General features: G+C 42.1%; 2 protein-coding genes across 2 annotated transcripts; both read left to right on the top strand.

Moving 5' to 3' along the window:
* Positions 1-372: 372 nt before the first annotated feature.
* On the top strand, positions 373-8,636 carry ltb4r2a (leukotriene B4 receptor 2a). The gene is made up of 5 exons (XM_083937007.1): positions 373-508; positions 4,651-5,223; positions 6,196-6,396; positions 6,550-6,590; positions 7,538-8,636. Exons 2-5 carry the CDS (start codon positions 4,660-4,662, stop codon positions 7,839-7,841), a joined length of 1,110 nt encoding a protein of 369 aa, XP_083793133.1. The 5' UTR covers positions 373-508; positions 4,651-4,659; the 3' UTR covers positions 7,842-8,636.
* Positions 8,637-8,752: 116 nt separating this feature from the next.
* On the top strand, positions 8,753-14,782 carry ltb4r (leukotriene B4 receptor). Its single transcript, XM_083937006.1, has 4 exons — positions 8,753-9,870; positions 11,470-12,012; positions 13,227-13,503; positions 13,617-14,782. Exons 2-4 carry the CDS (start codon positions 11,522-11,524, stop codon positions 14,010-14,012), a joined length of 1,164 nt encoding a protein of 387 aa, XP_083793132.1. The 5' UTR covers positions 8,753-9,870; positions 11,470-11,521; the 3' UTR covers positions 14,013-14,782.
* The last annotated feature ends 1,683 nt before the right edge of the window (positions 14,783-16,465 follow it).

The following is a 16,465-nucleotide window of genomic DNA, read 5'->3' as shown; positions in this document are numbered from 1 at the left end:
ATCACATGAACAGTAGGTGTCATATATCGGGTTTCCACATGCTTTTGGTCATATAGTTGGATTTTTGTGGTTTTGAGATATCCGCTGCTAAAACATCAACCCCAACTTTGATTCAACGGTGGAGAGAATCTAGTTTGTGCACGCTCGCAGCACAGTGATCCGCATAGTGAGATAGCATAAGGGAGAAATGGATTAACCCTTTATGTCGATACTGCACGGATGGAATTCCTCGGTCGGCGTGTGAGGATGTTGACAGACTGGCAGGGCAGAAGCAGGCCGGGTAATGGGGACACACCTTCACCTCTCACTACATGTTACAGCAAGCATGACAAATCAATCAGAGAGAGAGAAAGAGAGAGAGAGAGAGAGAGAGAGAGAGAGAGTGGGTGGGGGGAAACGAGGGGAAAGGAAAGGGTGAAAAGTAGAAGAAGAAGACACACCAACAACATATTCTTTTCCAGCTCTTGGTGTCCTCTTCCTTCTGTTAGGGATTACATTTGATGACTTGGTGAGTGTGTCTCATTTACTCTCTTTCATGTCTCTGTTTTGGTTTCTGTCAGCAACAGCGCTGCGGTTACAACTGCCACCAAATCACTGCAATCAACTGTAGTCACTGCTACTGTTGCGGGTAGCAACTTGGAACAGTTTCCTTTTGTTCTTCTCTTACAGGAGTAATTCCCCTGTTATTTGTTGCTGTTTATTAACTTATTCCAATGGTTGTCAGGTGGCCGTGTGACGCTGTCAGGTTCATTCAGCTGCTGTGATTTGTTCAAATATGAACAACGTGGCATTTTGCGCAACTAAATGTGTGTTGGGTTGTACAATTTCTGGATGTTTTTTTTCTTTTCTAAGCACAACAGGTGTGTTTCAGTAGGTATGTGTGTGAGTCAGACAATGCACACGAGCACACCTTTTGAGTCAGTCAGGTTTTATAGTATGCGATGTGGTCACTACAGGGAGCTCTGTTTGTGCAAAAGGATAATAAAAAAACTCAAACGCGGGGAAGAAGCCAACTTCGATTGTCCGTGTTGTAAGAAAGCAAAAGAGGATGAAGAGAAAGAAGAAGACCCAGTTTGACTATGACGCCAGCTGGCTGGTTACAGTTGGTGTAGTGTCTGGTTTTGGGGCCGTTGCACAATATGACGCAGTTTCACCGGCTGCTGCTGCTTTGATGCCACTGTCAAAGTGGTTTGACCGGCTTTCTGTAAACACTGCCATGTGGTCACATCTTCGTGTCACTCTCTGTTCCTCTGAAAATTGGGGGAAAAGCTTTCATCTGACAATATTTCATTTGAAAACTGTTACATATGTGCACAAGTGCATATGCAGTAGAGAAGGACGGTTTGTTTGCAGTAGAGTTCACATACACATATGGGAAAATCACACATCATCCAACTGAAGACAGTGTAAATTAAGAGGAAATGTCAAATTAAAAAGTTCTTACATGTCCAGAAGTATTTAAAACCATATCACGTTAAGATATAAAAACTAAAAATAGATCAAATAAATAAATCAGTAAAAATCGTTTAGGTTGTTTATGTAATCGGTGAAAAAATAACAAATGTATTACATTCAGTCATCTTCAACCGCTTGTCCCTGTCGGGGTCGCGGGGGGATGGAGCCGATCCCAGCTGACATTGGGCGTGAGGCGGGGTCCACCCTGGACAGGACGCCAGTCTATCACAGGGCACATGTATTTACATATTTAGTTGTTTTCATTATCTAATTGCACAACATGATACAATAGACTAAGTGCCAAATACCAACATGAATAAATAATGATCATCATTGTCATTAACAGAATTATTTTTCTATATTAAGATTAGAAAGTTCCAAATGTTCCTTAAATTTGATACAAATGAAATGCGTCTGTTCACTCGTAACAGCAAGATTAGGCATGGGTGCCCCATTGGCATGCAGGAGCTAAACCAGTGGCATACTAACAGCAAGTGTGCAAGAAATGTTTTCGGGAAATGTGGTGTTTAATCATTCATTCATTCATTCATCTTCAACCGCTTGTACCTGTCCGGGTCGCGGGGGGCTGGAGCCAATCCCAGTTGACATCGGGCGTGCAGCGGGGTCCACCCTGGACAGGACGCCAGTCTATCACAGGGCACATAGAGAAAAACAGAGACAGACAACCATTCACACCTACGGGCAATCCGCATGCTAAATGACCTCTTTCAAAGCCATTGCCAGGTCCACTGTCGATTATTTACAGACTTTCTTCCTCTTCTTTATTTTCTGAACCCACTTCATGGCTTGGTTTGAAGAAAAGGACTTAAGAAATGGTTATTCAATGTGCTTTCTTTGTTGACCAGAGAGTGCTGTTTAGTTGGCTCAGAAGAAAATAAATAAAATGGTTCGTATAGCTTCATGAAGCTTCATTTGGACATCAATACTTTCCCCTCCACATTCGCAAGGACCCGCACTGCTCAGCCTCTGATTGGCTAGTACTCGTTGCCTTCTTCACAGCACAGGTGGGGGAAAATAATAATGTCGAAGCGGGCTCGGTGGACATTGATATGACACACTAATGTAATGCAAAAGTGGCACTTCATATCAAAAAGGTTCCCAACCCCTGATTAAGGCTAAAGGAGAAGCAATAAATGTCTCCAAAACTCATTGAATGTCTGCCTCTCAGGGTTCAATCATTCCTACTGTGCTGTGTTTGTACCTGTGAGATCACCTGGTGGGCACTCGCTTTCCAAAAGACTTACTGATTTAAAACTATAATAATCTATCATTACTGCACATGTTACGGGTGTGGCTAACAGATGTGGGTGTAAATATTTGATTATACACACACTGCATAGTTCGAGCGCAGCTTAAAGGGTGTGCTCTTTAACTAATACTCAAGAATTTCCAAACAAGTGGTGACATGTGACTCCTGAAAACATTTTTCCAGTAGCAATAAAAAGCTGTTAACTTATAACCTGGCAGGAGCCTCGGATGAACAGAAGCGCATTATCTTATGTAGTTGTGTATAATGTATCTCTAGATTAACTCTAAGCCTACTCCTCTTCTTAAAGATTTGTATTGGCTTCAAGTTATTTATAGATATATCTGTAGAGCATATATTTCATAGTCCAGCCATAAACTATATTTTTGTTACCACAAAAGTAAGTGTCGGTCTTGTCACTCATCCCCTTGCTCACTTAAATCTATTACAGTGATAACAATATTCTTTTATTTTCTAAATGATGCTGGCTAATTTCCTCAAACAGCTGAGCATTATAGTTTTTCAACATATGGTTAAGTTGTCAATCAAAACATAAACAATAAATTAGGTTTAGGCATCAAATTGACTTGGTGACAGTGCAAAAAACCTTGTGGTTTGGGTTAAAATAAGTGTGTTAGCGATGTAACATGGGATGGGACACAAGCTGTGGTTTGTATAACCCAATCATTCACCCCAATCACCGTGGCAGTGTGCTACGTCTAATAAAGACATAAGAAAAGGGCCGAATATATTTTCTGTTCTGTGGTTTGCAGAAAGGTACAGTGCCCCCCAAAAAATCTGCTCACCGGGCTGAGAACAAAATTCACTGAAGTCAATGATTCAGCTAACGTGATTCATACTTTTGGTCATGTAGTGTATACGTTTTGTCTATTATTTTTGACATATTTATATTTATTTAGTTTCGTGTTAATCCACTTAATTCATGTTCTTGTATTTCTAAATATCCCGGTGTAAATCACTTTAAATTGCTTTCGTTTGAATGCTCCTCCAGATAAATTTCCCTCGTCGGGTCTAAAGATAATTCGAAAGAACATACATCGAAGAACGAGTCACTGCTCAAATACTGACACCACCACAGTGGTTGTTGCTCACCACTCATGTCTGGTCTCGTTGTTCAGGAATTAAGAAACCCCGTTATAACCTGTTACACTTGCGCCACACTCCTACGCTTTCCTGCAGAAATACATGCTTGTATTGTCAAACTGAGGCCTTTGCAAGATAAAACATGGAGTAGGATTCAGAGGGGAGGCTCTTTATTTGTCCGGAAATCTGTAATTTTGTAATTTTGCAGGTCGCCGTCAAGTGAGGGATGCCTCATATTTTTTCAGGTTTCCTCCCATAATCCAAAGACGTGCAGGTGTTAGGTTAATTGATGACTCTAAAATTGCCCGTAGGTGTGAATGGTTGTCTGTCTCTGTTCGTCTCTATGTGCCCTGTGATAGACTGGCGTCCTGTTCAGGGTGTACCCCGCCTTGAGCCTGATGTCAGCTGGGATCGGCTCCAGCCCCCCGCGACCCTGACAGGGACAAGCGGTTGAAGATGGATGAATGAAGAAGATCTTGGCAAAACTTTTCGCCTATTCTTAAGTCATAAACACAACAGAGAAAACAGTTTAGATCAAACTTAAAATTGATCACCAGAAAAAAAAAAAAGACCTCCCTTGCCTCTCATGGCTTCCACAGTGTTCTCACTTAAAGGGAAGAAATAAATATGCTGAGTCAAGCCCTATTCGGATGGGACTAGTTTAATGTGGGGATGCGGGGTAAGGTCATTTTTACCAGACCGTTTTACAGAAGGTGAAATCCTCTAGTTAAAAGGACCTTACACCTCGTCCCCACATTAAAGTAATGGCGTCTGAATAGGGCTTTAAACCTTAAAAACATTTATCAATATTCTCTCTTTGGCAGGTAACGGAAATGGCGCCGACAAACACCTCCCCCATCCCAAACAACTTCATCACATCCAATTCGACACACGAGAGCATTGTGGGTTCCAAATCTGGCACCACTGTGGGCGCCCTCATCCTCAGCCTCGTCTTTCTCTTGGGCTTCCCTGGAAACCTCTTCATCATCTGGAGCATCCTGGCACGCGCCCGAAAGCATTCCGTCACCACGCTCCTCATCCTCCACCTAGCCATCGCCGACGGCTCTCTCATGGCTCTCACCCCGTTCTTCATCGTCTACCTGGTTATGAAGAAATGGGTGTTCGGGAGTGTGATGTGTAAGATCCTCTTCTACCTGTGTCTGGTCAACATGTACGCCTCCATCCAGCTCATCATGCTCATGAGCATCTACAGGCTGGTGGCGGTGCTGTGGCCGCGGCGGGTCACCGTTATCACCGGCCGAAAGACTGTAATGCGGGTGTTGGCGGTGGTGTGGGTGCTGGTGATGATCGCCTCCATTCCTGCAATGATCTTTAGAAATGTGAAGGAGGAGGGAAAAACCTGGGTGTGCGAACCAATCCATGAAAGAAGTGGCTATGTAAGTGAACGAAAAAAATCTGATTATACACACAATAAGGCACTCTTCACTACCCTCTTAAATGTGTTAAGTGAATAGATAATAGAAAACTGGTCTTAGGTCTTCATTATGCTTCAGGATCTGCTTCAATATGAAGTATGAAAATTCCCCTTTCCGTCTTCTTAGAGAAATATAAAGGAGAGGATCGATACCACATTCATGTCTGTACAGTGAATTTGAACAGGGGCGGAGCCAGATGTAGACTTTCGGGGCTCAGTCTGGGGGCATGCTCCGGATTTTTTCTTTTTACATTACATTACATTTAGCTGATGCTTTTGTCCAAAGCAGCTTCCAATAAGTGCATTTCACAATTAGGACACAAACCAGAAGAGCTAGTTTTAAGTAAGTGCGTTAGCTTCAAATAAGTCAAACCATAAAGAGCTACATATATAGAGACGTTTGTGTGTTTGGCCATCTAGCAGCGCTGAGCTGTCATTATAAGTGTACCATTTCTACTTTTACCGATACTTTTTATGCAATTACTTTCGACAACGTCGCTATGTAGAAAGTCGGGAAGAACCTGTGCAATTCTCTGCTGCTCCAATAGCAGTGGGACTTTAACTTTGTAAAAAAACTGAATGTATATATATCAATTATGTGGGCGTGCAGAGGACCAAGATGTTCGCCGGAAGTGAATAAAGAGTATTAACAGAGGGGACCTTGTTCCCAACAGCAACAGCACGTTAAGTTTGGTAAACACGTGTCAATCTCACAATGAACAGCATGCAGCTGCCTAGCTTAAATCAGTGAAAAAGTAATGTCAGCTAAGCTAACACTGCTTAGCTAGCTCAGGTTAGACGCCTCTATCAAGGCTGCCGTTGTCAAAAGTAATGTTGCATAAAAAAGTACAGGTAAAAGTAGAAAAGGTACACTTCCTATCAAAGCTCCCATTTAATTGCTTAGAAATTGCCTCATCTTATCTTCCATGCACAGGTGATTATCCAGTACACGCTGGAGCTCATGTTGGGGTTTCTAATTCCCTACACGGTCATTGTAGTGAGCTACATCTGCATCTTACGGAGGATCCGACAGACCAGGTTTCGCCGTCGCATTCGTAGTGAGAAGCTAATCCTGGCCATCGTGTTGACCTTCTGCCTCTTTTGGTTGCCCTACCACGTCATCAACATGGTGCAAGTATGTCATAAATCCTGTTTTTACAAGTAGCATAGAGTCCTAGCATTATGGCTATAGAGTAAATGTCTTAGTCATGTGTCTAGGTTTAATGTCAATTATAACAGAGATGCTGATCATTAAAGTTTTCACTGTTTTTTATTTTACTGTTTGCAGGTTACATGGGCTATACATCCAAAGGGTCCAGTAAAAGACATGTAAGTGATGGCACGACAGGTTGCGTTCATTTTATTTTTGTCAAGCTATTTTAAAATTCCAACCAATCATCAGTTGTTCTAGAGTCAAATTGGGCCATTTCAAGCACTACTCATTCAAGAGTTTTGGACAATGTTATTTGCTTTCACCCTGAGAGTGGGATAACAGCTGACAAGGGGGGTGGGGAGATGCCTTTTGGGGTGCAGGGGGATTTTTTGTTGCAGTACCGCGAGTGGCCACTGGAAAAAAGGGCTGAGTGGCAGCCTTGCAGACAGACTGCATGCAACATTGGTATTTTTATATAGATACTGTATATAAAGCTTAAACAGAGGGGGATCAATGAGCTAAAAACGTGCAGTGTCCACTAGGGGCATGTTTCACAATAGAGCAATTTCATGTTAAACAGGTCGTTTTCACAGCATCATTTAACCTGTTTAAGGCCTGGTACAACAAAAAAAAAGCTGTAGTCTGTATGTTTAGGTCATATCTCCATGACAACACTGAGTGGGGTGATTTTTTTTGTACCGGGTTAGTTTTTAGTTTATTGGAGGTTAAATTTTTATGGATAATTAGGGGCGTTGCCTCTTGAGTGACAGCTAGCCTCTGGCCCTCACTTCTCCTTGGAGGTATACGTTAGCCAGATGGATGTATCTCCCTCCCCCCCAACGTCACATCAATGCCCTTTTTGGTAATGAGGCGGAGTCAAAGTCTTACAAGGTGGGGACTCCCGTAGGCAAGGACGATTGGATCAAGTTGAGAGAACGGACCTTGGTGGAGAGGCTACGTCCATTTTTTATACATACAAGTCTATGGACTTGACCCAAACAGATTCGACTTTGTAAAGTCTTAATTGGGGACACTTAGGGGAAATTATGCATACATTCTCATTCAAATCTAAGTCAGTCCTTTGTCCCTAATGAAATGCTCTCCTCACTTTTCTACCCTCCAGGCTGAATACAGTATGGCACAAGAGCCGAGCCGTCACCTCCTCCATAGCCTTCATCAGCAGCTGCGTCAACCCAGTGCTCTACTTCTTCGCAGGAAAGTCTTACATCAGGCGAGAAGGCCTGGCGTTCATGGCTCGCTTGTTTGAGGGCACGGGGCTGGACTCGGGCACAAGGAAGAGCCGACAGAATAGCCAGAACAGCCGCGACAAGGATAAAGACGCAGACGCCGTCAGGCTAAAGGACAAAGACCCAGACTCTGTTACCAATTCGAGCTCTAATAACAAACCAGTGAAGAACGGTAATTAGAGGACACATGATTCAGCAGGCCTGGAGATGGCGTTGTTCCGCTGGAGGGGAAAATTAAACCACTCAGGCCATTAAACCTCCGTCCGGTCACGATGACTTCATCAAGGTTCTTCGTGCCAGCTGGTTCCTGCTAATCAAGTCAAAGATTCAGCAGCAGTCCAGTTAACGTGAATTCTTCTTCTGAATGAGACTTTTACAACCTTTAAAGGGATGTCACCAGGCATGCTGATCCTGGATCAACTCACATGCATCTGAAAAGTGACGTTGTTGTGTTTGAGTTGGTGCTTAAAACACACATTAGAACTATATGTCTGATGAGATATGAGCCTTGCTTTGCTCTTAACTCTTTTGTAAGGGAAGAACTATGGAGTATCATCCAGGACCCAGGTGGTGCCTTGTGTTTACCAACTTTACATTTGAACTGTAATGTCAAAATTAATCTTTTAAATGTTTTTTTTTTAAATCAAATATATGCCGTTTTCTTTATGGAAGGTTTATTTGTAAAAAAAAAAAAAAAAAACGGAAGCACTGACATGTCAAAAAGAACTGAAACAGTGAGTATTGTTATACTCTAGTGACGAGCACAAAATTGAGAGCTCAGGTTCGACTTTGATTTTTACAATATTCACACTGATGTGTTGCTTTGCGTGATTCTCTCTTACATTTATTGTTTTAAAGTAGCATGAATTGATTTTCTGGTCATTTGGGGACACGCTGTTAACACAACACTGACATATCCTCACCTTATAAAGTTAATATGGCAAACATGTAAGTAAATCATTTTTGTTTAATTTACATGTGAAGCAGTCAGCATTCATTTTCCATTGTGTTTCTGGCCACCTGATGGATGTAAATCCATTATTTTATCCTCCTTTTTGCTCTGTTTTTGGTCTCAACCAACTCCTAAGGTAAACATCTTGCTGTTTAGCTGCTAAATGCTAACCTCGAGAGCAGACAAATGGCTAAGCTCATGTTTCATTTTGCCGTGGCAGGTAGGTCTGGCCCCTCTCCCATTGAGACAGATTTCCAGCTGACCTGGACCTATGTAGAGCAATCACAGCAGTCACAATCACAACAACTCATGCGGGGCGGGGTTTAAGATGACGACTGACAGAGGGTAGTCATGCTTCAACTGCATCAAACTGCAACACAAAACTACGATCAACATTCTTCTAAAAAGAACGCGACGCATAAGAGCTCCTGCAAAAGACTAAGCTCAGTCTCAGCCTGTTTATTCAACCCTTTTAATTTGTATAAGCCTCCATAAGTTTTGGTGTGATTATGATTTCAAAATTATTATTACAAGCACTTTTTGTAGGCCCCTCCACACATTTGGACCCTTACCATGAAAATATTGTTTATCGCAACTTTAAAGAGAAACTCCTAAACTGGAGTTGGTCAGTAAAAAAACAAAAAAACAACCAGAAATACAGAAAAATACAAAAAGAAAAAAACAACCTCTTCCTGAAAATGTGACACATCTCAACGTTGTTATGCAATTCGGGGGTTTAACACTCATGTATCAACAAGATCCAGACAGCTTACTGGAATATTCCCCCACCTCACTTACTTATTCACCCTCATGATGATCTCTTATGCTGTTCATTCCTGCTCTTCCTTTAAATTTTAGTTTCACAACATTTCTCTGCTCAGTGTTATTATAATGCAGAACTACATATCTGTGCCAACACGCTGAATTGTTGCTGTCCATCACAAGGGAAACTGGTACACTGTTCCCGGTTTCCCATGAAGCTGGTGTGCGTATCAGTGAATAATCTGCAATGGTTGAATAAAAAGTGTATGCGGAACAGTGGCGACATTTAAACCCAGTGAGCTCAAGCTGACTTCCTGTGGACACATGGGTTTCCCCTCACATCAACCCTCTTACTCAATATATGTAGTTTTTGTTCTTTCTCTCCATGCGCAGTCTTCAAAGCAAACAGGGAAGCCCAACAGATCACAGTACATGGTAATTGTTCTGAGTGGATTTACCGTGGTGGCATTAAAAAAAAGAGATCAGCAGTTGAAGGTGAGTATGTGGGTTTTATGTAATTCAGCAGGAGTAGAACTTTCCTCATTTTCAAAATAGACTTTCCTCTAAAAGTCGTGTAGTTTGACAAAAACTTTTACATTCATTGGCACACACATCTTTGTCACACAAGTATATAAGAGAAGGAACCGAGATTTCCGGAGGAGGTTTCTTGAATTTTAACAAATGTTGAAATGAGAGTCAGGAAAAACTAAATTTAATATCTGTTCATTGACTATATTCGGTGATTATATTTTGTTTTGTAGCTGCAGGTTTTCTTTGGAAAAAGTGTGTTTAGAGACAATAAGGGTCCGATAAAAGTCTTTTTGTTTGAAAAAAGAAGAAGTTTACAGTGATCCTTTACTTGTTCACTACGTGGTGTTAAAACAGAACTGTTAAATAAGTTCCTATTAGTATTCAGGTTCCTTCAACACATTATTATCTTCGTTCCTAAGACCTTTATAGTCTCAGATGTATTTGGACAACTGAGAGAAAATATACATATACTAGTGAGTTGATTGATAAGAATAGAGGGCTCCGTCTTGGACTTATTTGACCAAAAAAATGGCAAACGAAATATAAACAAAATGCAGGAAATGAAACAAAATAAGTAATTCGAAAATACCTTCAGTCTCATCACACCACAAAGCTTTAAGGTAGGCAAGAATAGGTAAAAAGTAATTTTTTTGCAGTGTGCAGAGCTTCGTTTGACACAAAACATTGCAGCATTACTGGACTGTAATTGTCCGTTTGTCTGCAGAACAATAAACACGATAAACATCATGTAAGGGATAATGTAGAGCGAGTAGGTGATTACAGTAAATTGAACTCGAACAGGGTGATGCAGGATCCTTTATCAGAGGCCCTGATAAGACAGAGCATGTTTTGCAGATTGCACGCCACGGTGCGTTTTTTTGTTGAAGACAGGTTACATCTTTTTGTCTTTTTGCCTTTTTGCCAGGCAACCACTGGCCCATCATCGGCGACCGTTATTTTGTTGTAAAGCTAAATGACTGGTGCTTTTCCACTCTGAATTGTTCATTGTTTTTTTTAACTTGAGGTATGGAGGGTGTGAAAATATGAGGCGCTCAGCAGCGCAAATGCATACAGCAAAACGCTTCAGTATCATTGAATTACAAAAAGCCCCCGCAGCTGCTAAAACATTTATATACTCATATTTAAATCAATGTGTTGTCTCAAATGGTTGATGTCTTTGGTAAACGTAGGCTGGCCTCACGCTGCTAAAATGTAAGAAATCAACCATTTGAGTTAACACATTGATTTAAATATGATTTAATTGATTTAAATATGGTCCTCCAGTGTCAGAACTGCGTCCATAGCAACAGTCTGTAATGCAGAAATATCAGCAATGACCAAAATCGCAACGTAGGAAGTGACGCTGCATCAAACCCTACCATCTCACCAAGGCAGCTCATGACCTTTGACCAACCATGTTCCAGAAATGCATTGTGTAGTCAGAGATAAAGTAGCACAGATGAGAACTACATGTATACAAATGCATTGTGCAATATTTCACATCATTGACACACAAACCTTAATACAACATATCCTGTTTCCTGCTTGTTTGTCCGTTGAAAGGTTGTGTCAGTTTCACAGTTGTCGAAGTCACAAGTCCTCAGAGGCTTTCGTGATGGCATCCAATATCACCACCGCCACCTCTACCACCTCCACCTCCCAGCAGTCCTCCATGCCCATCAGCGCCCAGGTCGGCATTGCCATCCTGACTCTGGCGTTTGTGCTGGGCTTTCCCGGGAACCTGTTTGTGGTTTGGTCGGTGTTGTGTCGGGTGAAGAAGCGCTCAGTGACCTGTTTGCTGGTGCTGAATCTGGCCGTGGCAGATGCTTTCGTGCTGCTCAGCGCCCCTTTATTCCTGCGGTACCTGGCCGGAGGCAGGGGTTGGGAGTTTGGCTCGGCAGTGTGCAAGCTGGTGCATTACCTGTCCAACGTGAACATGTACGTGTCCATTTACCTCATCTGCCTGATGAGCATGGACCGTTGGCTGGCTGTAACCAGGCCTTTCCTGTCCCAGAGAATGAGAACTAAGCGCTCCCTGCTGGTTCTCCTGCTGTCCGTCTGGGTGTTAGCGTTCTTCCTGGCACTGCCGATGCCCTTTTACCGCAGGTGAGACTTAAATTCCCTTTGCACCTTTTGATTTGTTAAAGTGTAATTCCGGCGCTAAATCATCCCATGGTCTTTTTTTGGCACTTACATACATCAAATAAGCCATTGAGACAGTTTTTTTCGTGTAACAACTATCAACGGAGAAATCCGGGAGAGTCGCTAACAGCCGGACGTGGCTAACACTGATTAGCTCGGGGCAGTACGCTGAAGGCATTAAAACGTCTTATTTAATCATTCATATTGCTCATAACACCGAACCTCTGCAGTGGCATGAGAAGAGTCCTTACACATGAAACATGATGTAGGTGCCGAAAAAGACAATGGGATTATTTTGCGCCGGAATTACACTTTAAGTTGAGTTCATTGATATTTTGATATTTTCTTTTTGTCTGACAATAAAAAAGTGAAGGAAAAGTTTCTGTAAAAAGTTGAAAAAAAGAAAAGACAAAAAAAAAACCTTGTTGGTTCTCTTTAATACTTATAACTTCATAGATAATAGATGACAAAGACAAGGACAGAAGGACGCCTCCTTATCTGATTTCTATGTAGTTTCGCAATAATTAGAAACATGACGCTTCATATATTCTGGATTTTATTTCCTCATTGCTTTCAGAGACAGTGCAAAGCAGTTGAGTAGACAGAGAACATGTATATGGACGTGTATTAATGACAAAAATATTGGGTGGGGCGCTCCAACTGGCCTACCATCGAAATTTAGATTATACGTGCAGATTGGTGAGCATGAAACAAGCTTAAATTCAGATCACTCGTCAATGTATCTAGCTGGTTTTCTGAGTCTGAGCACTTTAGAAATGTGAAAAGTCACCAAATATTTTGCAGGCTGCAGCAGAACATCCAGCGGATGTGGTTGGGAACTACAGTGACGAGGGTGAGGTTGAACAAGATCACACTTCACTTGTTTGAAGCCATTGAGTTAATAAATCACTGGTGTTCATTTCGATCCAAAGACATGATTCCTCCTGTGGGCTTGAAACATATCTGGGTCTTACACATCTGTTCCTGTGTGCTCTTGCGTCTTGATATGTTTTAAGGTTGCTTAACAGTGTTTTGACGAATGTACTTCCATTCTTAGCTGGCACGCGCAGCTGTTGTTGCTGAATGTCACACCTTTGAGTATATGCTCAGAGTTGACTCAGCGCAATCTGTGGCTGGTAACTATTGTCCCAACTTGTGTATTTCTTCTTCTCTGACAGTAATCTGAAGAAGATCTTCCCAACCAACAAGACTTTGAACTTTTGTGTACCGTACCACTGGGGGAGCGTGGGTCACCGGGTCTTCCAGTACATGTTTGAGACTATCATGGGCTGCCTGGTGCCTTTCAGCCTCATCAACACCTGTTACTCCTCTGTCATCTGCCGCCTGCAAAGTGCCAAGTTCCAGCGCAGAGGACAGGGCAGTCGCCTCATCCTGCTGATCATCTGCACCTTTGCGATATTCTGGCTGCCTTATCACATCGTCAACATCATAGAGGTGATTTTTGTTCAGTTGTGATCAATAAACAGATGCGTCAATGATCATCATCAGTCCAACCTGGTGACTTTATTTGACTCTAAACTCCCCTTCCCCGTCTCTCCCTCCTCCAGGTGGTCGGTCTGTTGCAGGGCAGTGATACGGTGACCAAGGCTGCCCTTACAGCCCGTCCAAATGTCACAGCCTTTGCTTACTTCAGCAGCGCAGTCAACCCCATCCTCTACGTGTTCGCCGGCAGCTCCCACATCCGCCAGGCCGGCCTCAGCTTCATGGGCAAGCTCTTCGAGGCCACCAACTCGGAGAGCAGGAGCACGTCTACCTTCGCCCGAAGCGGCCGCTCGAGCCGCAGCGGCTCTTCACCTGATGAGAGCTCTGTCCTGCGCACGTTGTCGACCAAACTGGGAAGGCCTTTCAAAGGCAAGGACAAGGACAGGAGCAGCAGTGTGGCGGGAAAAGACACAGACGAGCCTGAACTCAGGAATTTGGCGAGTGTTGACCAGATAGAGTAACGCTTTAGCTCCATACCCAAGCTGCTTTTCTCAGGACTACTTTTCCTAATTAACTGATTAGACACAGACCGTGTTGACTCATAATTTATATTATTAAGCCTTTACTTACATGGCTTTAACATGTTGGACACCTATTGGACGGATTTCCATGAAATTTGCTACAAAAACTCATTATTCCCAGAGGATGAATCCTAAGAACTTGCCACCAGAGGGGTAAAGTTTGTTCCTTATCCAATAAAACATCTCTATTTGAAAGATGGGTGCAGATTTGTGCAGATATTCATGGTCCCCAGATGAACCCTAAGGACTTTGATGATCCGCCGACTTTTCCTGTAGGGCCACCATGAGGTTGACATTTGTAGTTTTGAGTGAAATGCAATGTTAACTATTGGAATTGCCGTAAAAGTCCCATCAGCCTCAGCTGCATTTTGTGTTTAGTGCTAATTTGCAAATGTTAGCATGCTAACGGGCTAAACTTAGATGTTGAACATTTAGCTCAAAGCAGTACTGTGCCTCGGTAGCATGGCTGTGCAGTGGAAAAGAAAATCTTCAATCAAAGGTAAAACCAGCACACAAAAAGCATTCATACTTGTGTTTGATTGTTTTTCTAATTGAAGCTGTGTTCGTCCAGAAATGTACAAAATCATAATCATTTTTTGTGTATTTTATTGTATGTTTTATTTTCTTCTGAGCCTAAAAAAGAAGGTTTTACTTTATATGGCAGTGGCTTTATACATCATAATAATTTATGTATATTTCGCTCCGTAAATGACCACATATATTTTGGATTTGTGTGGATGGCTATTTTTTCTTACATTTAAAAGTTACGTGCCATTTGTAGTCAAAAACAATAGACGTTTGTTAAGTTAATAAAGCTTTTTTTAAACCTTGAATCTCTGTGTAGATTTCACAAGATGCCCAGATGAGTACATGATGTGTTGGCTTATGAAATTAAATGTCCTTTTCGCTTATGCAATGTTCAGCAGTATGACCAGATCGTTGCATAAGACACATTTCACCAAAGCCTCCCTTCTTTCACTCTTGCATCATGCATCATCTCAGTTCACTGTTTCATAACACCTGACTGAAACGGCCCAAAAACTTTTCATTTAGTTAATCTCCTTTAAGGCTCAGAGCTAGCCCCACATTTCACATTTCACTTGAGAATCATTGAGAAAAAGACTAAAAGGGGAAACAATTTTACAGGAAACATGAGTCATATTTAAAGCTGGTGAGTGACAGTGAATGGACATCCAGAGATCCACTCTAGTGCAGGATAGTGACAAAATGCTGGTTGTTAAGTAACCATGTCAACTCCCTGCTTGTAGCAACCAAGAGGTCCGGTGGTGTCACAGCCATGACGACCCTGTCTCCTAACAGTTATGTTCTCATACAATTGCATTCTCAATTATGTTCCTTTCTAAAAATTTTCTCCCGGATTACGCTTGTTTCAACATTTCCTCATACCACACTTTGTGCGTACCGTTCCTCGCAACGTTGTGAATTGTTCAACGTTTTTTCATGGATACAATACGGTACCATGTCATGCAAAGAGTCATATATCACATCTCATATATCGTACCATAACTAACGAAACGGTGAACGAAAGTTGACCGTGTGAGGGTGATGGACTGGAATTGGACCGTGAAGTTGACTGCCAGACGGCGGACTAGTTTTAGCCTACGTACAATAGGTAACGGTTAGGTTTAGGCATGAGAAACACTTGGTAAGGATTAGCCCAAAGACTGCGGTTTGGTTTAGTTCGTCAACAGGAAACCGGTCAAGACAGATGTCTGTCCTCCGTAGTGCTGGATCTTTTCAACTTTCCTGCCTGTTAAAGGGAAGCCTTTCGTTGCCACTGTGTGCACAAGATTGCTGGATTGATACCGTATATGATAACTAGAATAATTATTACTATTTTTAGAAAGATAGTATAACTTGTTGCTGTCAATAAAAATTGGATTGAATTGAACTAAACTTAAACAAACCCTGCTCGCCCAGGTGAAAGTCCTGTGTTCTGGGGACCCATCCACCACCCCATTTGCTGTCCTATACTACATCTCCTACATCTCGTCTCAATACCTGGAATACAAATGAAATAAATACATGGAAAACACACAAATTACTGCTCATTACTTTTCGTTCTATGAGCGAGAAATCGATGAGAACAGCCTGGTTTAGTACAGTTAAGTACATTATGTGCGTGACGTATGTTAAGTAGGTTACGCCCCCATCCGGAGTGTAGATTAGAAACTTATTTGTGATACTTGGAGACAAACGTTTGCCGGATCTGTCTCCACAGCACTGTATCAGCCCTGGACCATGACACAGCTTCAAAAGATTACGTTTTGGAAAAGGGGTAAAAAACGGGGCGGTTTCTATCTCTTTAAACCAATCCCAATCATCTTGAGTGGCCCTGGATCTGGCTGTTCTCATTCACGTTGTACATGTAA

Source organism: Echiichthys vipera (assembly GCF_963691815.1).
Source record: "Echiichthys vipera genome assembly, chromosome: 22".
Lineage (NCBI taxonomy): Eukaryota > Metazoa > Chordata > Actinopteri > Perciformes > Trachinidae > Echiichthys > Echiichthys vipera.
Note: the sequence above shows the minus strand (reverse complement) of the source record. Positions and strands in the feature narration are given on the sequence as shown.

Excerpts from the sequence above, each read along its gene's own strand:
- ltb4r2a (XM_083937007.1), top strand. The coding sequence starts at position 4,660 with ATGGCGCCGACAAACACCTCCCCCATCCCAAACAACTTCATCACATCC. Across the intron at positions 6,397-6,549 it reads ACGTCATCAACATGGTGCAA|GTTACATGGGCTATACATCC; the intron begins GTATGTCATAAA and ends TACTGTTTGCAG. Across the intron at positions 6,591-7,537 it reads AAGGGTCCAGTAAAAGACAT|GCTGAATACAGTATGGCACA; the intron begins GTAAGTGATGGC and ends TCTACCCTCCAG.
- ltb4r (XM_083937006.1), top strand. The coding sequence starts at position 11,522 with ATGGCATCCAATATCACCACCGCCACCTCTACCACCTCCACCTCCCAG. Across the intron at positions 12,013-13,226 it reads CCGATGCCCTTTTACCGCAG|TAATCTGAAGAAGATCTTCC; the intron begins GTGAGACTTAAA and ends CTTCTCTGACAG. Across the intron at positions 13,504-13,616 it reads ACATCGTCAACATCATAGAG|GTGGTCGGTCTGTTGCAGGG; the intron begins GTGATTTTTGTT and ends TCCCTCCTCCAG.